This window comes from Heloderma suspectum, chromosome 3 (assembly GCF_057233095.1).
Source record: "Heloderma suspectum isolate Gila_16-S chromosome 3, 16-S_ref, whole genome shotgun sequence".
Lineage (NCBI taxonomy): Eukaryota > Metazoa > Chordata > Lepidosauria > Squamata > Helodermatidae > Heloderma > Heloderma suspectum.
The window spans coordinates 64,625,735-64,647,939 of record NC_139460.1 but is presented as its reverse complement, the minus strand read 5'-3'; the positions used below and the strand labels follow the sequence as shown (position 1 = coordinate 64,647,939).

The following is a 22,205-nucleotide window of genomic DNA, read 5'->3' as shown; positions in this document are numbered from 1 at the left end:
CGGTGCCAAAGTGTTATTTTCAGTGAAAAAAACAGTTAATATTTTGACCAGGTTCGCATGATCACAGAGGGGTAAATAAGCCATGTATGCCGGGAGGATTTGCATGCCATGGGTTCTGTTAACCAGAGCAACAAGCTACCCTCACCAGGTTCGCACGACATGGCAAGCCTGCCAGCAATGGTAATTATCCCAATCCCACTGGCTGGCACGTGCGACGGGAATCAATGGGCCTTATGCCCAGGTAAGTGTGTATTTCAGCCTTAAATTGCTCTAAGAATACCTCTTAGGGGCACATTACCCTGGAATGCTGTCAATTAGGGGATTTAGTGTAATGATTGGTAGAATGAATGGTGGAATCCAAGGTTCAAATATAACCTCAGCCATAAATTCAGAGGATGGCCATTGGCAAGTCTCCGTTTTGCAACCTCTTCCTTATGGAAATGATACTGTCCGTGCTGCCATATAAGAATTTTGTAAGGGTTATTGAGATAATGTAATAAAAGTATTTGGGTTTTTTTAAGGAAATGCTCAATATGCATACTATTATTCATATGCAATAGAAAGCCCATGTACGTTTTACACTCGAATCTGGGATGTGGGAAGTGCACACGATTTAAGGGTTGTTTGTTTAAAAACAAAGCGTCCTCAATAGTACCTCGGTAGTGTTTTTTTTTTAAATCCTCACATCACTTCGGCTCCATCTACAATAAGTGTTGGTTTCAGAAGCGCCGAGTGAGCGCTTCGTATCTCCGTAACACTTTGCCAGAGAAGAGCCTGCAAGGTTTTCATATGCGAGACTACTCTGGACTCGAGGAAGGGGACTGAAGTCAACTCTTACGAGTCCCCTGGACTGCAAGGAGGTCAAATCAGTCAATCCTAAAGGAAATCAACCCTGAGTGCTCATTGGAAGGACAGATACTGGAGCTGAAGCTCAAATATTTTGGCCACCTAATGCGAAAACTCCCTGGAAAAGACCCTGATGCTGGGAAAGACTGAAGGCAAAAGGAGAAGGGGACGGCAGAGGATGAGATGGCTAGATAGCATCACCGATGCAATGAATATGGACTTGAGCACGCTCCGGGAGAGAGCGGAGGACAGGAAGGCCTGGCGCGCTATGGTCCATGGGGTCACGAAGAGTCGGACACGACTGAACAACAACAACAAGCCCGGTGCCCTCCGGATGTTTGGGATTACAATTCCCATGCGCCCTGGCCATTGTGGCCGGGGTTTTTGGGAGTTGTAGCCCAAAACAGGTTGCCTGCCCCTGTCCTAGAGGCAGGATGTCTTTTTCGGGAAGCAGGCTTCGAATATGCGGCTCTCCGCGTTCTGATAGAAGCAGGAGCAGGTCAGCGGCAGGCAGCGGGCCCAGCCACACCCCGCGCCGCGTGTGCAAGCCGGACGAGAAGCGCTCCACAGCCTAGAGCTGGTGAAAAAGACGAAGGCGCGATGCGTCCTCCAGGGCGACAGAGCGGCGCTCTCCTATTTCGCTCGGTTCCGATGCGGCTGAGGCGACGAGAGGGGACCAAAGCCAAGGCCAGGGCGCCGGAAGCGCTTCGCTCTCCTCTTTTTTCTCTCGCTCGATCGCCTGATTATGGAGCGGCCGCCCGAGGTGCCGGGAGCGCGAAGGCCGCCCCGGGCCTGGGCCGACGGACGCGCTGCCTCGTCCTCCGCGCTGGCCGCGGAACAGCCGGGCTCGGGGAAGCCTTGGTTTGTGGGCAGGCCGCAGCCGCCGGATTCGGGCTGGGAACGGCTCCGGGCGCTCTTCCGCCGAGAGTGAGTGAGAGAGCTCCCCTGAGGGCGGGCGGCGGCCGGGAAGGGGACGTCTCCACGCGTCCCTTGTATAGCCCAGCTTGCAGTCGCGCCTGGTTGTACTTAAAGGTTATCAACAGACGCTCAGAGCCACTCTGCGGGCCCAAACAGACATGGCTGTAACTACCTCGTCTTCATTTTTATTCTAGGGCCCCTGATCCGGATCGGGATTCTAGCGTAGGGGGCTTTTAAGATCCGGATCGGAGCCCCTGTGTCTAGTCCAGAGTAAAGATGAAAAGAAGACATACCTGCTAGACTCACGGTTAAAGTCATGTCCGTTTTGGCCCTGCCTCTTACGTGGCCCTGCTTCACGTGTTTCAGGGCTCGAGTCTAGGGTTGAAAACAGGCTCCAGGGCTTAACCTCACAGGTGTTGGGATTGAACATCCTGCAGCCTTAGAATCACAGAATAGTTGGGTTGGAAGGGGCCTATAAAACCATCGAGTCCAACCCCCTGCTCACTGCAAGAATCTAAGGGCGTTTCTTTACCAGCCTAAAATCCTGCATTTAAAACTGGGCTTTCTGCTTCCCTTTTAAATGCAGGATTACCACTGCCTCCATTCACATGCACTTCCTCCCCCCCCCCCCGCCCCTGAGTCTTCCATTATCTTTCATTGATCTTGCTCCTCTTCTTGCCGCTTTAAGTCTTTCCTTGGAGGAAACTGAAGTGGAACACAACGGGTAATTTGATAGCTCATTGTCTGCGATCTATTTAAAAATGGAACAAAGGGCATTTAATGCAGGAGGATCACGGCGTCATGTAAAGAGCCCACAAACCTCCGTGAAGGAGCAATCTCAATCGCAGGATAAAAGCTCCGTGTGATCAAGCCCTAAGTCAAAGCATCCCTGACAGATGGCTGTCCAGCTTCATCCTGGTTTTGCTTAAGCCGTGTGCTGATCCCGAAGAAAAGTTTTGAGTATCTGAAGTCACTAATGGTTCCCCTTCAGTCTGCCCCACCTGCACTGAGCAGGCAGACGTCTCCTTTGGTTTTACAACCAGTAGAGTAACTTTCAAAAGGTTGATTGTGTTAATGAGGTTGGTGGGATTGTGGGTGTGTGGTATTTGTGTTATGCATGTGTAAGGTCCTGAAATAAAATATTCCTACTGTGACTTCTCACAAATGACATCTTATTCTGAAATGTAGAGAGCTGTGTTGTGTTTTAAAGATTGATGGTGCTTGCATTCAGATTTAATGCTTAACTATGGTTTAGCACTGCATGAATGAACCTCCGACTCATGTGCTGCCCTGTCTGCCTCTGCATGTACAACTTCTACAAAGCAATTGCAATGCTTCCCCTGCCTGGCCTTCTTGCTCTTGAGCAGGAAAGGCCAACAGAGGAAGGGGAGGGGGTGCCATTTGGCCCTGCATGGTCAAGGCTGTTCAGGTGCCTTGGCCACTCAGCCTCCAAATAGCCATCCATCCTTCCAAGTTTTGAGCTGTGGTGGTGGCAGGGATTGTCAGGCTACTGCTTGGAGGGTGCCACCCACCTCTGTGCTTCAGAGTTGGCAAGAAGGCTGGCTGCTCATCACACTCACCACAGGGTGGGGCCACACTTGCTATGGCAAGTGTATTTGTTGAAGACAGTAACCTTGTTCAGGTGCTTGGAAAGCATGTTGTTTAAACACATGAGGAGAGGGAGTGCTCCAGCCCGCTCCTCTCTTTCTTCGCCCGGTATACGTGGAGGATGATTGCCTGAAGCAGAGAGCCTCCTCTATCTGTGGGTATCCAGAACACTGATTATCCTGCATTCCAGATCTCATGGATAACTCCCACAGATAGAGGAGGCTCTCCACTTCACACAGTTGTACAGAATGAGGAAGGAGAGGGGCGGGGCTGGAGTGCTCCTTTTCCTGGCATATTTAAACGACACGCTTTCTGAATACCCGAACAGGACCTGTGCGATATTAAACTGTAGACAGTTAAAAAATGTAAGCAAAAGCTTCTGATCTCTTTTTCACAACCATGCAGGAGGAGGAGAGGAGAGCAGAGCGGGGAGTTGACAGCCTGAGATTGCACTGACATTTTAAACTGTAGTTTAGCATTGTGCCTGAACAATGCTAAAGTACATTACATTACATTAAAGTACGTTTCCCATAAAGTACATTTCTCAACATGACCATACGATTGATAAATAACACTGTCCTGTTGATTTTGTGAGCTGAATTTTTGTCAGTTTAGCAGACATCTGGCCTCTATTGACAATGTCACCTCATTTAATGTTGATGCTTTATTGTGGATGTGGAAGATATCTGAAGGGTACTGAAGGCTTCACAGAAATGTCTTTATGTAGACAGTTCCTGAAGACTGGATTTTCATGAAGCTTCTTTTTTTCTTTTACAGTGAACTAAATCAATACCCAGAAGAAACTATTAATATAGTCAAAGCAACTTTTTCAGGGGGCATTATAGGCTTGGCCTATGGAGGTATACCCGGCTTTATATATGCCAAAAAACGATATATTGAGCAGAGTGAAGGAGAGATTTACCATAATCGTCTGGATGCTGTGGTATGGACAAATGTCTGACATGGTAGAGCACATATTGAATCCATCTTCTAGATAGTTTTTTAACCACCTTCTTTAGCATTTGGAATGCATTTGCTTGATGACTTGCATGTGGGAAAGAACCATCACTGATCAGGCACCACACCCAGAGTTTTAATATTGCCTCCAATAATACTTTTCACTGGAGACAGTTCACATACACAATTCTGAGTCAAGTACAGAAAAATCAAGTAATAAAGGAGGAAGTTACGTGCATGTATGTATGAACCGGTCCTTAGTTCTGACCATGTCAAAGCAACCTGAATTGTTTTCTGTGCAAAGGTCTAATCCTCCATCCCTCTGTCAGTAGAGGCACAGGTGGGATGTGCATGCATGATTTCTACAAAGCAAGCAGACATGTGAAAGGGGAGTCTCGGGGCTCTTCAAAGATGTCTGCTTTCAGCTTCTAGGCAAAATGTTTATCCCTATATAGGACATCTCACTAGCAGGTCTGCTTTTTCATTAATATTAGAAATGGTCCATATAGAATGTCATTCTGAACATAATAAAATGTATGTAGTATAATCTGAACATAATAAATTGTACCATAAAATTGTACTTTCTAATTTCCTCTGTAGCAATCTACACATCGTGCAGCGATCAGGGGTTTCATCCGTTACGGCTGGCGTTGGAGCTGGAGAGTCGCTGCTTTTGTGGCAATATTCAAGTAAGGGGGCCTGTTTTTAGTTATGGGAGGCAATCAGTGTACAATGCCCAAATACATTACAGATGGAAAACAGTTCTACAATATTACTATTGTCACTCGTGAGCAGTTACTTGCAAGCTGAGGCAGCTTAAATATAATTTGGGCTGTCTTTGTGCCCCTTTCTTCTGTTGGTACAGTTGCCCTGACTTTGTCATCCAAACAGCATATCCCATATAAGCCAAAACAACTATTTGTATCCCTCATAAAAGTTATGTTGTTAGCATTTTGAGAACTGTGGCCGCGTCTCCTTAGATGTTTGTAGTCCTTCTGTAACATCATAGCAGATCAGCTAATGGGAATTCTCAGGTGATAGAATAAAATCTGACTGTTCTTCCATTTATGTGCTTAAGATCTGAAATATCCCATGCATACCTTTTGCTTTTCACCCAGAGTCTCCTTCAGATAATATGAGGCTCTTGATCAGTAGCCATTTCATTCAGTGAGTTGTTAATACAATATCAGTGTATGTGTGCAAACTGTATTGGGCTGCAGTCCAATGCACACAAATAGTGGAGTACTATACATGTCTTCTCAGAAGCAACTCCCACTGGGTTCAGTGAGGCTTACTCCTAGGAAAGTGGGTATAGGATTTCAGCCTTAACCTGGGAGTAAATAGTCCAAGACCCCGTGTCAAAAAACCTTACATCATATGGTACAAAAGTTTGACTATCTGGACATCTTACAAAAGTTGTGGTGTCTCCAAAACTGCCAGTCTTATGTGCAAATGCTGGGGCGTTTAGGGGGTGGGAGCCCCCCAAAACCCCTTTTCGGGGCCAATTATATCATAAGGTACGTGGTTGAAACAAGCAGTATCTGTTGGGGAATAGTGTATATAATTCCAGACTGTCGAATCTGACTGACTTTGATGGGGTTTATCCCCTTTCTGACCCCTCCAAAAAGGGAGCTATTAAGTACATCATATGATTTATTTATTTATTTATTTATTTATTTCATTTCTATACCGCCCAAATAGCCGACACACTCAGATATATGGCTGAAACTGATACCATTTGGTAGAGATCACTTTCCTGTATCTTAAAATATCCAATCTGACTGCTTTACATGGGCCAATCCCAAATTAGACCACTTAATATGATCAGAATCATAACCAATTCCATTTTACTGAGTTAAGTAAGGAATTGATATCGCTGGTCCAGAAATGTATTGGTACTTCTGTTTTTTGGGCTTACTGTGGAAAGGAGCCTGCATAATCACCAGCAGCCACCAGACAGGGAGCCGTGAACCACCTAACAGCAAGATTGCGAGGGGGTGATGTCATTAACACATGCAAGCTGAAGATACACAACATTGTGTTACCGAGATGTTGTGCATGTTGTAATAAATGGGCAAGTGATGTTAAGAAATGCCCATTGATCTTGCAGTGAAAGGTATCACTGGTAATAGGAACATCCTTGATATTCTTTAATGTCCTGGGTATGGTATCAGCTGCTAAAAAAATAAGGACTGAAGATTTGCATCACCTGATGAGCTGTCGGCCACCTCAGAAGGAATGCCATTATTACCATTGTTAATAACAGGAGCTGCCTGGGATAAGATGCATAAGTCAATACTATTGACGGAGAGGGGACTTTCCATGACATAGTTTGCGGGGCCTGCCACAACTTTTGTAAGATAGTCAAACTTTTTGTACCTTATGACGTAAGTTTTTTGGCACGGGCCCTTGGATAATAAGTCGCATTGAATACAGTGGGAACTGGCTTCTGAGTTAACATGTTTAGGATTGAGTTGTTAGTCCTTTTGTATTTTTGAAGTGCAGCAGCCTCTTTACCTAGGATCTAGGTTGTCAATATTTATCTTTATAATCACCTTCTTTGAGTGTGACTTGTACAGGACAAAGAGAGCTGTCTCTTTTATCTATGTCTTATTCATAGCAGACTCAGGGAACTTTTAGAGGATTACAAGACATATGGGAGGCATAGGTTCCTCTGCCCTATAGGCAAAATGGGACTGTATTTGGAGGAAACAACCTCTTGGAATGAAATCAGTAGGAGTTAGAGAATCACACCCATGTAGAGCTGTGTCATGTTAACAAAGTTCTCCCCACTGTGTGCTGGAGGGGCCATAGAGGGCCCATAATCCACATGTGGTGGTCATGCCCTTGTGTTCAGACATGTTGGAAATAGTGCAATGACCCATTCAGTTAGACACCCCCCCCCCCCCTCCATTGGCACTCTTCTATCTTCAAAGACTCCCAGGGGAAGACTTTTCATGAGGAACCTACCAATTAGTGGTTGCAGTAGCCAGAATGGAAATGGCTAAAAGTTGGAGAACAGCCACAGGATACAGTTCATGGTTGCTTCTCAAGGGTTTAGCACAGTGCTCTTGACACATCACAGTAGATTAAGGGCGTAATCCTATAGGGATAGGCGGCCACCTCCGAACTCGGAGGCGGCTGCCTATCCAGTGCAGGGCAGGAGCAGCACAGAGGGGATCATCCCCCTCTGCACTTCAGCTGCCTGCATTTGTGGCTAGACAGCCGATTTCGGCAGTCTAGCCTCAGGAAGGTGGAGCAGGGGGCGGACGCTAGCCGACTCATAGGAAGCGTCACAATGGCACTTCCCCCCTCCCCAGGAACACCCTGTTTTCACCACTCCACACTCCTCTTCCGAGCATGGAGCGCAGGGCCATTCCGCGCTGCCTACGAGGCAGTGTGGGAGGGGGTGGAGGTCGGTTCTTGGGGAACCGACCTATCCTATGGCTGTCTAGCCTCTGAGCAGCAGCCATAGGATTAATAGATGTTACCCTAATAGATGTTATCAGAGAAGTTTTATTTTTAGAAACATGGTTCTCATTTATACTTTATATAAGGGTTTTCTGGGCAGAATCCACTGATTGCCCACTCTTCCTTCTGGATAGATGACTTTACTTGAAAGGAAATGTAAGTATGAGTTGATAATTAGCTGTTAAAATATGTTGACAAATGACAACTATGCAATCCCGTCATCTTCCTAGTGTTTGGATATTGTTTGTTATTGTAACTTCATTGTGATTGCATTTCTTTTTGAAGTTTAATAAATATTTTAAAAATTAAAACAAATCTTCATAATTAAAACCCCAATTATTTAAAACTTTGTTATCTCATTTCATTGAAGTTGCCCTAACTCTGTATAAACAGCATGCCCATTATCCAAACAACAGCCTGTTTTGTACATTCCTTTCCTCTATTTATAACAGCCTTACCTAACCTGGGGTCCTCTAGACATTTTGGATTTGAACTTCCATCAGCCCTAGCCAGCATAATCAATGGTCAGGAATTATGGGAGTTGTAGTTTGAAACATCTGGAGGGCACCAGGTTGGAGAAGGCTGCTTTAGATAATATCCATGAAGAATCATAGAATAGTAGGGTTGGAAGGGGCCTACAAGACCATCAAGTCCAACCCCCTGCTCATTGCAGGAATCCAAGTCAAAGCATCCCTGACAAGTGGCTATCCAGCTTCATCTTGAATGCCTCCAGTGTGGGAGAGCCCACTACCTCCCTAGGTAATTGGTTCCAAGAGAAAACATATGTGCTGTCACTTGTGAAATATGGTTCATCTGTTTATTTTTCTATAAGTACATGGATTCGGAGGTGCATATGTTTCTCCTATATGTGAATTGTGTCACATGGAAAAGTTACATATGAAATCCTTCTAAATACTCTTGCCATCTCTCCCTTTTGAGAAGATGCATATGTTTCTAGTCCTGACTTAACAGGACACCATTTGGGCCTTCAGAAATAATACTTCTTTTCTTCCAGTTCAGTTTTCTTGCTAATCCTTGTTTGTTTTTCTTCCTCTCTACTGCAGCACGGTGAGCACTGGTCTGTCTGCATACCGTGATAAAATTTCCATCGGTCATTTTGGCATTGCAGGAGGTGAGACTTCTCTACTTTGAATATTCGTTTTTTAATGAGATAGTATTGATTAGATAAGATTAGTGTCAGAGCTCCACAGTCTTCCTCCTTGGTCTATCAAGTGTCACGTTTTAAACTTGATTATATATTAAGACTGTTACTCAGTCATATATGGTGGTGTTTAATATATTTCTTAACTAGGGAGATCTTTGGGATTGGTGTTTTCTGTCTGGCTCATTTCAGAGAAACTCATTTCCAGATATGTGTGCTTATGATCACATATTAATATTGTGCCATCATATAGCAGTTACTAGGTAAAAGGCTCTTAAAGGATTATGAAATTAAAGGATTAGTAAATCCTTTACGTAAAAAGTAAGGCTGCAATCCCATACCCACTTACTTGGGAGTAAGTCCCATTAAACTCAGTGGGACTTACTTCTAAGTAGATATGTAGAGGATTGCAATGTCAGCTTCGTTAAATGTGAACAGAGCTTCAAAACCTAGCAAAAGGAATGTATATTCTCTGTAAGATTTTGCTACTTAATGAATCCTACTTTGAGAGAAGCTGTTTTTGTGTTTGCTCTGAAAACTACTCTGATTTGAATTTGGATCCTGATTTGTATTTACATGCAGGAATTAAATCTTATAATTAAAATACTTCAAAAAATCTCAGTTCCTGTCCTAACTCAATTCCAGTCAGTGTATAGTGGCTGTGGTGAAAATGCAGCAGTCCTCTGACAAAGAAATACCCCAGTTGAACTTCCTTTTAGAAAATAATACCACCTTGCTAGGGCACTTGTGATTTCCCAACATATATTTCTTCTTTCAAAACCACCTAACTTGACCCATTTTAATGGATTCCTGTACATAATTGAAACTAGTTGTAGTTTATGATTGGTCAGCGTTCCCAGCTTGCATTTACTTTTTAGTTCTTAAACTGAACCAGGTGTTCTCCTAATGCAAAAGAGAGCATCAATTTGCCTGATCCCTGCATATATGATAGACAGCTGCTTCTTGTTGCATATATCTGAAATAAAGTACTACCCTTCCTTTAGACAAAATGAGACCATGTAGCAGTTTGACTTGAATATACTGCGTAGGATACAGTTGCTTACATCTGTCAAGTAACTGGCAGTTTTTTGCTCCAGATGGAAATTAATATGATGATTTACACCATCCAAGTATTGTAATAGGACAGCTGCATTACAGTCAGTTGCACCTTTAAAGGCAGATTGCCGTCTTAGTTGTTCTGACCACATATAGGGGCTGTTTGCATGACATGATACCCATGTTATGTAACCCACAGTGAGGCTATGGGGCACATGTGGCTGCCATTTTGAATATGCGACCCCTGCTTGGGGGTTGTCATGTTGTTAGAATCCAGTGAGCGTGGGTTATATGAAGGTGAAACAATCCTTGCATAACCCATGGTCTGTTTTAGGGTCACATGACCCATGCTCGTTTGGTTTGTACAACACGACAACCCACAAGTGGGGGTTGCATATGCAATCATGGGTGGCATGTCATCCAAACTTGGTTATAGACTCCTCAGGTTGTGGTCTAAGATGGGATACCTTTACAGATTACTCCGGAGAATACAGATGTTAATTTAGTGTTTCCTACAGCAATTGTGTCTAGTGTGAACACCATGCCTGCATGTACATAAGTGCTTAAAGATGTAATATTTTTAAACATCCACATACATATATGATGTCTACAGGTTTGTGTTTCTTCTGTATGTCATACTATTTGGAGCTGTCCATAGTTGAATCTGTGGTTTGCAGTCCGGGAGCCACATTTCATTTCACAGGATCCTGGAAGGGGAGGCAGCAGGAATGATAGAATAGCCATCTCAATGTATTGTGGCTGAAATGTCTTGCAAGCTTCCTTGCATGGTCTGATTTGATTTAATTTGATTTGATTTGTAGCTTGTACAGGAGGCTTGTTCAGAATGCACTTGGGCTTGCAAGGTTTGATCGGAGGCAGCATTTTTGGAGCATTGTTGGGGTAGGTCGCTCACATGTGCATGCACAGCGAGACACACCAGTAATCAAAATTGCCACCTTTTACTAGGTATGATAAGTCTCAGCTTTCATTCCAAGCCAATTTCTTAATTTTGGCAAGGTTTTACAGAGAATGGCCCTCTTCCTCTTAAATTTAGACCTCTTTTGGTTTCCCTTCTGTATTGGTGGTAGTAGCCTTTTTACCCTTTCCAATTTCCTTCACAGTTTTTCTTTATCTTAATATTATGCAAACTCTATTTTTCTTTCTCTGTTAGTGTTTAAATGGGTGTGGGTGCTGATTTTCTTTAAAACAAATACAGTGAAGATTGCTGATGGTCAGTTGTTAATTTGGAGGATGCATTGCCCTTTTGTTCTCGGATTTTTAGCGTAGCATGCTGTTGGTGCCAAGTTAAATGTGTAGCAGTGGTATGTTCAGGTGTAAGAAACTGCCAGCCCATGGGCTGGATCTAACCTCTGGTGTGTTCCCATCTGGTCCACAGACTTCTCCTTGGCTCTGCCACGGCTTCTCTGGTACCCACCCAGCCACATGCCCATGGATCACAGTGCTCCCCCTCTTGCCTTTCCTAATAGAAGGTGAGAGACGGGAAGCCTGCTCTGTTGGGGGCCACAAGGCACCCTGAGCCCTTCGAAGCAGAGGCTTGAGAAGGTTCCCCCCGTTGCCTTTCTGAATGGAAAACATGATCTCGTACTAAAGACAGGGATGTTTGGGCTCTTGGGCACACAAACATCAGGAACTGCCCTGTTTCCAGTGTGTTCACTGAACCTGTGGAGGGGAACCTCTGAAGAGCCCTAAATGTCATTCAAAAAGTATTTTTTAAAACAAGAAAAACCTGAAGCATGCTTGGTTGGGCAATATAGAGGTTAAGATCTAGGAACATTAATTTTAAATGCACCCTTTGCCACATCTGCGTATATAATGGACAGTAACATAACCTTTCTGAAAACCTTGGGCAAAATCCAGTGGAATTTCTCCTGCACCCCACCTACTGCTAGCATGTGGCCCCCAGTAGATAACCTGAGGGTATGTTGCCCTCAAAAGAAGGAAAAGCCCCCCCCCCCCCCAGGTTAAGGTCATCTGTTTAATGGGGAAGATGGTATGTCCATAGATAATAATGTTCTTTAATGGTGAGAACAGAACAATAGGAGTGAAGAATGATGGATTCCTTTTCTATATCTGGAATACTTTTTTTCTGCTATACTAGATTAATAGTTTTGATGTATGTTGAATGATGGATGATATTGGAAATCATTTCTTATAACAAAGAAAACTAAACTTAAGAATGGGGGGAATGTTCTCTACTATTTATGGTTGACTCTGGAATTGAGCTCCATTTTGCGAGTACCCTTTAAATGAAAATGTATTAGTGGGGCAGGGACTGGCAGAGGTGCTGCATCAATGATTATGTGAACGGCCCTGTCTTCATTCATAATTGCTGTCACTGTAAAGTGTTCCACATAGCTTCATTTACTTCTTGTGTCTTCCTACAGTGTCCCCGCAGGAGGGTTAATAATGGCAGTGCAAAATCTTGCTGGTGAAACCTTGGTTGAGAAGAGAAAACGGGAGCAAAGGGAGCAATATGAACAGAAGATGGCAGAATGGTAAGGAACCAGTACTGTTTTAATTGTTAGCTTTGGCACTGGCCTAGGACAGATATCTGTTATTTATTTCTTAACATAAATATTATTTATTTCTTAACATTTCTATACAACTCAATAACCAAAGCCAAGGTGGTTCACAAAATGTAAAACGATAAAATGCAACAATAACATACACCATAATATAAAAACCTATAAAAGTTTAAAATAAAATGGAAGTAAAAAACAGAGTAAAAGCCAGCAGCAGTGTAGAATCTAAAAACACAATAACACATTTTTTTTAAAAAAAAGCCCTCAAAGACTTAAAAGTAAGAGGACTGGAGCGGCAACTGTCGATCCTCCGGGGAATAAGAGAACACGAAGAGTTCTTGGACAGAATGGTGGAACTACAGCAGCAAAGTGAAGACCAGAAGCTTGAAGAGAAACAACGAGCTGAGGCAGAAGTGGGAAATGCTGAGGTGAAGAAAAATGCAGTAGAGGATACTCCTTGGAAAAGGGTGACAATTAGGAGAAGAAGAACTAGATGCCACTCTGCACCAGTGGAAGTAGTGGAGATGTGGAACCGATTCTGGGCACTTGAGGATGAGACTGGAAGACAGCCTGCAGAGGAAGAATTACAGGGGAACTTGCATGAGAGTGAGCAAGAGGCTGAAGGTCAGTCAAACAGAGGCGATGAAACCAGGCGTACAACAAGAAGAGAAGAGTAGTAGTCGTGGGAGACTCCTTGCTGCGTGGGATCAAGACCCAAGTATGTCGCGAAGACCCGTGGACTCTCCAGGTATGTTGTCTCCCGGGAGGACGAATTAGAGACGTGACTGAAAGGTTGCCTGCATTCATAAAGCCCACTGACAGGTATTCCTTTCTTCTCATCCATGTGGGAACAAATGATACCGCCAAGCGGAGCTATGAAGAAATCACGTCAGACTTTGAAGTTTTGGGAAGGAAACTCAAGAACCTTGGGGCCCAGATAGTTTTCTCATCCATCCTTCCAGTAGTTAGAAGAGGGATAGAAAGGGAACAAAAAATACTCCAGGTGAATGACTGGCTACGAAGGTGGTGCCGGCGTGAGAGATTTGGATTCTGGGACCACGGGCTATACTTCCTGGAAGATGGACTGTTGGCAAGGGACGGGTTGCACCTCACAAAGGCTGGGAAGAATGTGTTTGGCCACAGCATGAAGAACGTCATCAGGAGGGCTTTAAACTGAATCCTACAGGGAAGGGAGATGTAAAGTTGGGGGTAACAATGGACGAAGGCTCATGCAACGCAATGGAGAGAACAGCTCTAATAGCGCCCTATTATAGTCTTCAGACACTGTTCTGGACTGCCCTTTCTAACACAAAGAAAAACAACAACTAGGTCTCAGCCTGTTAGCCTCTAGGATTCTAGCTCTTTTCACTACTGATGTGACATGATACTCTTGTTGCTGATCCTAAATCTCCTTTTATTCAGTTTTGAATTAGTTTTCTAATTCAGAAATTGCAAAAATGTCAGAGTGCAATCAGCGTGAGAGGCTCATGACTCGGTATTAAATTGTTTGTTGGATTTTCTCAAAACCTACAGCAATTGACACAGCCAGAAAATGTCATTTCTTATTAAATCTACAGCCTGCTCTATCTTGTGATCTCAGAGTGGATTACAGCAATTTCTCTACCTAGCTTATTTGCCAAACTGGGTAACAATATAGATAATTTTAAATAATGAGTATAGAGAATAAGGGCACAATCCTATGGCTTCTGAACGCGGAGGCTGACAACTATTCAGTGCAAGGCGATCCTAACCGCTGTGCTCTGGCTGCCCTGCATTTTTGGGTAGACAGGCGATTTCACCTGTCTAGGCAGGAAGCTTTGCAGCGGGGGGGGGGGGGGGGAGCCGTGCAGTGCAGTGCATAGAAAGCTGTGTAATGCAGCTTCTGTGGTCTCTTCCCCTCCCCCAGGACCGTCCCCTTTTCCCTGTTTCCGCACTCCATTTCCAAATGCGGAGATGTAGCCGGTGCGGAGAGAACTGTGCCGACTATGCGGGGGCGGGAAGCGCAGTTTACCACTTCTGAGATTGGAGCCCTGAAACTGAAAAACCCTGTGTCCCTCAGATGCTGTCTAGAGGACATAGGATTGCTCCCTTGAGACTAAATCAGTTGCATTTTGCAACACACTAAATTATTAAAAAACAATTCTTTCCTTAGTGGGACTTGCAACATAAATTTATTGCAGCATAAGCTTTTGTGGAACCTTTTTAATTAGATGAATGTGTAGTGATGATTTGGAAATGCTATAAGTATGTTTTAACACACACTGTATATAACAATATAGTGTGTTCAAAGCACTTCACGTTCATCCCCCACTCCAAAACACATACATGTGTCCAGCTGAGTAAAATGTTTTACAAAGCAAGATTTAAGTAAAGCTATATTCTTTCTACAGATAGTACAGACACAATACATAACCCAGGCAGCTGAACTTAAGGCACCCATTCATGTTAAAAGTCCCGGTCCATGGTTACTGATGCTTAATCAGTTTTAATGTCATATGGGAGATCATTATTCTTCATAGTGAAATAAGCACACTTTGTGTTTGTTTAAACTAGTGGTGGGGAACATGAGAGTTGCAATCCAGCACATGCCACATCAGCCCTAGCAGCACAGCCCGTGGGAAGGAATGAGAGTTCCAGTCCAACAACATCTGGAGGGCCATAAGGTCCTCATCTCTGGTTTATACCTGGAGATACAGCATCAGGTGTTAATGAGGACTTAATTTAGCAACCTCACATTCCATGTAGCCCCTAAACCTCTTTTTTTCAATATGGCAGATTTAGAATGGAATAAAATTTCCTGGAAGAATAGAACGTTCATGCACTGGTTCTTATGTATTCCCATTTTCCGTGTCCAGTTTGTCCGTTTAAACTGCAGATGGGCACTGTGGGCGGTTGATAACATGACATATACCATGTTGGAGGACGCACAGGTGGATAAGCCCTTTATAGTATAGCTGATGTCATTGGGCTTTGTAATAGTGTTGCCACAATGCTTGAAGTGGCATAACTGGCTGGCTGAAGGGCCTGGTTCTTATGTCAATGTGTCTGTTAGGTGATACACTGCTGATAAGCAGAAATTTCAAATCAAAGAGACGGTTGTCTATCAGCAAAGACTGTAGGACTGTATGAAGGTATTGGCTTGTTTGGAGATTGGTTGTAATCCACTAATATGTCAGGGCTAAATGGGTTGGCTTCAGACTCCAATGTTGGCAGTTTTATAACGAATGTGATGAGGAGTTCTGCTTTTATTTTTTTTCTCCCCCCCCCAACTAACCCTTTTTTGCTTTAGGGAATCCAGTCTTGGCATCATTGAGAACATTTCAGAAGAAGTAGATGATGTCCTTCAGGACAGAGCTTGGGAGAGAGATGCTAAAAAGACACAGGAATTACCAAATCATCCCTCAAATCCTGAATCATGAGTGGTCAGCAACCAGCTTAGTGCTGCGAACTGAACTCTAACATATTGTGTCTCAAGATCTTCTGCTAAAGTCTTCCTTGCCCCTACTGCCCAGTAAACAATCCTGATAGAAGTTTGGTCAGGTAAACTTGTAGAATGGGAAGTTCAACTTCAAAGGATGACTAGCTGCCCTTTTGTTGGAAAGGGGAAAACCTGCATGCCTCTGTGGACATATTAGTGAAATGAAAGAGACACAGAAAAGAACAACACTGCCTATCACTGGGGCAAGCTGGAAGAGTGGTGAGATGGGCATATGAAAGAGGTCTTCAGGGATAAGTAGGCTTGTTGAAGAGTGAATTGCTTCTAAAGGAATAAAGGACTGCAAAAATAATTTGAGATTTTCATATTAATTGGTATATGAATTTTTGGATTTGGCACCCCTCCCCATTTGAATATTACAGACCAGGAAAGCATCTTGGAAAAATTAAGGACACTAGCCAATGCAGAGCCAATAAAGTAATCTTAGCATTCCTAGGCATATGTTACCTCGCATATTTCTATTCATATGGCTGGGTAAATACCTTAGGTTTCTGTGTCCAAAGAAATCCAAGTCTAATAGCACGATAATCCAAATGCAGTGAGGACAGATTGTGCAAATAAAGCAAATTTGCGTATTTCCTCTTTTTTGCGGAATTTATTTTATATCCAGATTCAGATTTTCAAATAATATGACATTTGTTGACATGGTCTTGGGGTAGGGAAATTGGGAAGGATATATACATATACCCACTCTACAACCCACCTACTTATGGACTTTAAAAACCACCACATTCCACCAGAGTCCTCAAAGTGGCTAGTCTCTCTCATATTCATATATATATATATATATTTATATTTTGCAGAATTTATGGTTAGTCTCTCACATATATATGTGAGAGACTAGCCACTTTGAGGACTCTGGTGGAATGTGGTGGTTTTTAAAGTCCATAAGTAGGTAGGTTGTAGAGTGGGTGTCCCAAATAATAACCATGGCTTGATGGGTCCTGAATCTATTCGCTGCCCACATCCCAACTCCATTGCCTACAAATCTTCAAGCTTTCTTTTCAAACCACTTCATCCTTAAGATACCAAGTTTGTTCTAAGACAGTGGCATTTCTTGGAGTATAAATGTATCTGCAACAAGTGGCTCTCTGCCATAACATGGTATTTCTGTGAAATGTTAAAAGGATTTGCTTTGACGCTGCCAATTGTATTGAGAAGAGGTATGTATCCCTACCTATTTGTGTAGATTGGGGTGGGAAACTTAGGTTCTGTGAGCCAATTTCAACCTTCCAGGACCAGGTGGCACTGCTGCAGCACACCACTGAATTACAGCAACAACAGCACCAAAATGGTGGTTTACCACAACAGCCTAAAAAGGCAAATTTAGCTTTAAAATAAGGCACATACAAACTGCCAATTATTTTGCTGCTATTGCTACTGCTACCGCTACCACCACAGCAGAGGGGGCGGTGGGGGCCACACTTAAGGCCAGGCGATACTGTATACAGCCTATGGGTTACCCAGCCCTTGTGTAGATGGTACCTAGAATATAATTAAAAATGTCATTATAGCATTTCTGTCCTTCCCTTCATGCTGGAACTCAAGGCAGTATACAAAGAATTCCCAGACAGTCTGGAGACAATCGAGCTACTGACCAGACCCAGATCTGCTTAGTTTCAGCAAGAGTTACTACAAGTAACCTCAGTATACTTGTGCTTTTTCCTGCTGGCTGACTCCTGTCACCATTGTGGCAAACTGTTCCTTTGAATCATTGACTAACAGAAATATTCCAGCTTTTGTGTGTGTGTGCATGTGTTAAACTGAGGCTTGTGTGCATGGTGAATTTGCCAGAAATACAGCTAGGGAGGAAAGGAGTGGAGGGAAGCCACAAACCACAGTCAGAGTTTGTGTGAATTGGCCCATAGAGAATTGTGGTTATTGAACTTTTTAACTCATTCTTCATGTCTTAGCACTCTTAATCCACTTTTTTTTGGCTCACAGAAAAATGAGAAGAGGACAATGTTTAATATAATTAAGGAAGAAAATCCAAAATAAAAATGTTAAATTCAAAGCAGTTAACTTATTTATTACTTTGGCTCAGATATTAAGCCGACAACTTGTGTACATTTTACTGAAAAACAAGAATAGGCGTAAACGTATTTTACATTTCCTATAAAGTACAAAACCAAAACATAACCACCTTTGTTTCAAGCTGAAGACATACATTCATAAGATTTGCCAGAAGAAGCTAATGCTAAAGTATATTTGTCTCAGCATAATTAGTTTTTACTTTTGTGCAGTTTAAGATACAGTAGTCAAGAAGGATAATTTGAAAGTGGGAATTAAGATGTTAGAATATATTCTGTTCAAAAAAGAAATATATTTTCTGAGAGGTTTGCAGGAAAACTCTGGGCTGCGTCAAACAGTCATGAATAAATGACAGTTCCTATTATGTGATTTCATTAAGGGGAAGGGTGTTATTAATTGGAGGCATCCCCTTAAAAAAAGATCACAACCCATGTTAAAGACAACCACCTCAAAGACGAGCTTTAATATGGGTGGGTGTGGGATTTTCCTGTGGCAGTTCTTTGAAATGAGGGATTCCCCTTGGAAATTAAAGGTGGTAGTGTTGTTTTTTCCTAGTATGAGAGGATGAATAGAGAACATTCTCCAGAAGAATATTCCACAGTGATTTGTCAGCTGCCCTAGGAATACATGAGGGTGGATCGATAAGAAACTCTTCAAACTTTTTTTTTTGTTGGACCAGCGTTGTCTTGTAATAATACTGGCAAAATTAAGATTGCCTACAAAGGCAAGTAAGTATTGTTGTTGTTCAGTCGTTCAGTCGTGTCCGACTCTTCGTGACCCCATGGACCATAGCACGCCAGGCCTTCCTGTCCTGCGCTCTCTCCCGGAGCGTGCTCAAGTTCATATTCAAGTAAGTATATGATGCACCAAATAAGGAATAAAATATTGAAGCTGAAGCATCCATAATGACAGGCAGTAGAAACAGTAAGGCTAATGAGAAAGTACCTGCAGAGATCACCTCACTCCAGCCCCATTTATAATCCTAAACACGATACAGGATAATGAGCCAGTTTGTATAAAAAGCCTTTTATGTGGTGTAAATATTTAAGGTGAGCTAAATGTAAGAATTACTGAACAATTTAGAATCCCCCAATTTATTTCTACAGCTTCACTACCTCTCCATCTAGCCTTTTCTCTTGCCTTTTCTCCCAGTCCTCCTAATCCGTATCATGTAGCTTTTTCACCCTCCATTGTCTACTACAGAAGTATCCTGCTTAACCCAGGGGGCACAATGCAACAGAGAGTTAATTATGCTTAAGCTCATTTGAAATCCTGACACACAGACATGTGCATACCCCATTAAAACGTATACATACTATTAAAGCTTGTTAGAGCAGTAGCAAATGAGTATGCAAACTAGTTATGTCTCCAGTGAGGAAGTATTACTTGCTACTCATCCATCTGTACCTTCAGAGGGGCTATGGCAACAAAGCTAATACAGCTATAAGGTTTATTTATTATATTGGTGCTCTAAGTAAAATTAGAGGCCAGAGGGATAAATTATGTGCAAGCTGCATTTAAGAATAGTTTACAAAGCAAGAAACCACTTTTCCCCTACATAGCAGGCAATAATACTGTTCCTTGGGCATGGCTTATTCAACTTCAGAACCATACTGGTATCTTCCATTGTTCTGCAGCCAACTGCAAGGAATGGCTTTGAGTTGTGAGAACGTCTCTTCATTACACTAAATTCACCCCTTTCTGAGGGCTTTAATATTGGGGGGGGGGGGAGTTCAGCAGAGATTAAAGGGTTCTGGACTAATTGTAGTCCTCCCCTGAGCTATCCTTAACAGACAGCAGGCTCAAAAGTACAGTGCCCCATTATCAGCTTCATCATTTCTTCATGTACTTGAGGAGAAAGCTTATAAAGATGAGACTGTGGCTTACTACCACCATTAAATTCCTGTTGGATGAGTCTCCCCTCCAATATTCAACTGAACATCCGATTCTGTCAGCAAACGAATGTGGAGCAGAACTTGGAACACTGGAGAGGAGATCTGAGAACATAAAAATATTGTGTAAAATGCATATGCAGAAAGTCATTCACAGACCTTCCTACTGGCTTCTCTCTGAGGCCTGGTCTACACGTGCAGCACTGAGCAGTCTGAGGTGGAAGAATGGACTGCAGATGTGGGGATACTATTTCGGAATACTCCTGCATGCGATAAAATGAGCACATCACACACACAGAAATTCTAACCCAGCCTGCTTCCTGTTGTGCTACTTTTTTACTTTGGGAAGTTTGTTTTTCACACAAAGGAACATTCAAAACTGATCCAACACCTGCACTGTGAAGTGATACTGTCCATTCTACCACCTGAGAACTCTGGGTGAGATCTAATGTCATACAATGGAACTTTCCCCTCCTCTCTTTCCCACTGCAGTCCCATCCCCCCCACCCCGCAAATCTGATCAAGAAGATTGGGGAGAACCTCTGGAGCCAATTTTTGGGAGGTGTGGGAGGGCTGCAGGGGGAAGAATCACCTCACTCTTTCACAGATGGAAGTAGACATGCATTCGAAATGGAACTTGGGGTTCTGATCCAGCTAGGAGATTTTTATTTTCTACATTCACCTTTGAAATGGGATTTCAGAACCCTCACACTTGGTATTAATTTCTGCAGGAAGTGGTTAAGGATGTCTATTCATCATCCCCAGTTACATACAACCTTGAGATCAGCTGGTGCAATCTGCCATACATCCCAGCTGGTGTCCTCTAGAATGTGTTGTTGCTAGGAAGTGACTACCTCATCAAAGAAGGGTTTGCTTCCCCTGTATTGTTGCTAACATATTCAGAGTTGCAGCATTTCCAGACCATTGCTTTTTCCTCAGTAAGTTTGTTGCTCAAAATAGCTGGCTAGGTAGATAGGTGCTCATTTGCAAGTAGTATTACACACCAAGAAGAATTCCAGCCTGCTGCTTCATGCAATGAATTGGCTGTGGCTGCCCAAGTCAGTGGATCTATTCCATAGGATATACCCTAGCTCAGACTCTTTTTCCTAAACAGAACTCCATAAGGAGCTCCTGGCTGCTCAGTTTCATTATTAAAGTGGGGGGAGGGAGGCATTCCCCCTCCCCCTTTTGTTTCAAATTAATTACTTTTCTGCTTGTGAAGATTGGCATTTCATTTTCCCTTACAACTTTCCATGTCAACCAGCAGCCTGGAAGGTGGAATGACACACTGGCCCGGTTTGCACATCACAACAACCATGGGTTCTTCCTCTGGCTTATTGGGTGAGAGACAAGCCACAGCTCTGGGTTCGGATGCAATGCTAAACAACCCAGGAACATGCCCGCTTGTGGTAGGAGTGACCAAGCAGCATGCACCAACATGCTGCTTTGGTCATGGCAATCCACAATTTTAAACAACTGTGGGTTGTCGTGACTTGTGAAATGGGTTGTTACGCTCTTGGTTCTGTGATCCTGATTTTGGAATTATTTTATATTTTTTTATATATATGTATATTTGTGTGCGTGTGCATGCGTGTGTGTATCTCTCTCAGTCTCTCTCTCCCCACTGCTGAGGCTGCACTTTCAAGTGGAAGAGCCAGCTTCGGGCTGGGGGCAGGTCTTAACCTTTCCTCATCGCATTGGGTTGGATCCAGAATTTGCCTTCCGTGGGCAGAAGGGCTCACAGGCGATTACTCTGCCTGATTTTCGGGGATTCCTGCTCCTCGCACTACAGCTCACCCCATTCAGCGGTGTCCCCTGGCCCTTTGTGTAGCATTTTCTGGGGGCTGGAGTGGCTACTATGGGAAGGAGGGAGGGGACAAGGAAGTCTACTTCTGCCAGCCAAGTTGCATGTGCCTAAATCTGAATCCAACCCCTTGCTTTTTTCTGCTGGTAAACAATGCTCTTCTAGTTGCTTTTATCCCAGCAACTACAGCTATGTACACCCTGTGAAGAGCAATTCACTCAAGCATTTGGGATTCGGCGTGGACAGAACACACCATCCTGGCTGCCTCCTTTCTTCTCCCTCTCAGCACCTCAGGGCCAAAACAGACATTATTTTAAATCTGTATCTAGCTATGTCTTTAAAAAAATTTTTTTAACTCTAGAGTAGGCACAGGGGCCCAATCCATATCAGGGGGTAAGGGTGCTTTAAAGATATGTATTGG

At 43.3% G+C, this 22,205-nt stretch overlaps 2 protein-coding genes across 7 annotated transcripts in view; one reads left to right on the top strand and one right to left on the bottom strand.

The window, feature by feature from the left end:
* Window positions 1-1,587: 1,587 nt before the first annotated feature.
* Window positions 1,588-16,641, top strand: TIMMDC1 (translocase of inner mitochondrial membrane domain containing 1). 2 transcript variants are annotated; one of them, XR_014789075.1, is made up of 8 exons: window positions 1,588-1,773; window positions 4,150-4,315; window positions 4,930-5,018; window positions 8,865-8,932; window positions 10,840-10,918; window positions 11,415-11,508; window positions 12,424-12,534; window positions 15,851-16,639. XR_014789075.1 is itself a non-coding variant. In XM_084843472.1 (7 exons), the coding sequence occupies exons 1-7, from the start codon at window positions 1,592-1,594 to the stop codon at window positions 15,978-15,980; spliced, it is 825 nt and encodes a 274-aa protein (XP_084699598.1). In that variant the 5' UTR covers window positions 1,588-1,591; the 3' UTR covers window positions 15,981-16,641. The 2 variants fall into 2 exon arrangements, 1 of the variants encoding a protein (XP_084699598.1); XM_084843472.1 differs by lacking the exon at window positions 11,415-11,508 and having other exon boundaries at window positions 15,851-16,641.
* Window positions 16,642-18,062: 1,421 nt separating this feature from the next.
* LOC146349768 (T-lymphocyte activation antigen CD86-like) overlaps window positions 18,063-22,205 on the bottom strand; it is a 43,538-nt gene continuing 39,395 nt past the window's right edge. For all 5 annotated transcript variants that reach the window (XM_084843467.1, XM_084843470.1, XM_084843468.1 and 2 more), the window contains one exon: window positions 18,063-20,085. The gene's annotated coding sequence lies outside the window, so the exon portion shown is untranslated. The remainder of the gene's footprint in view (window positions 20,086-22,205) is intronic.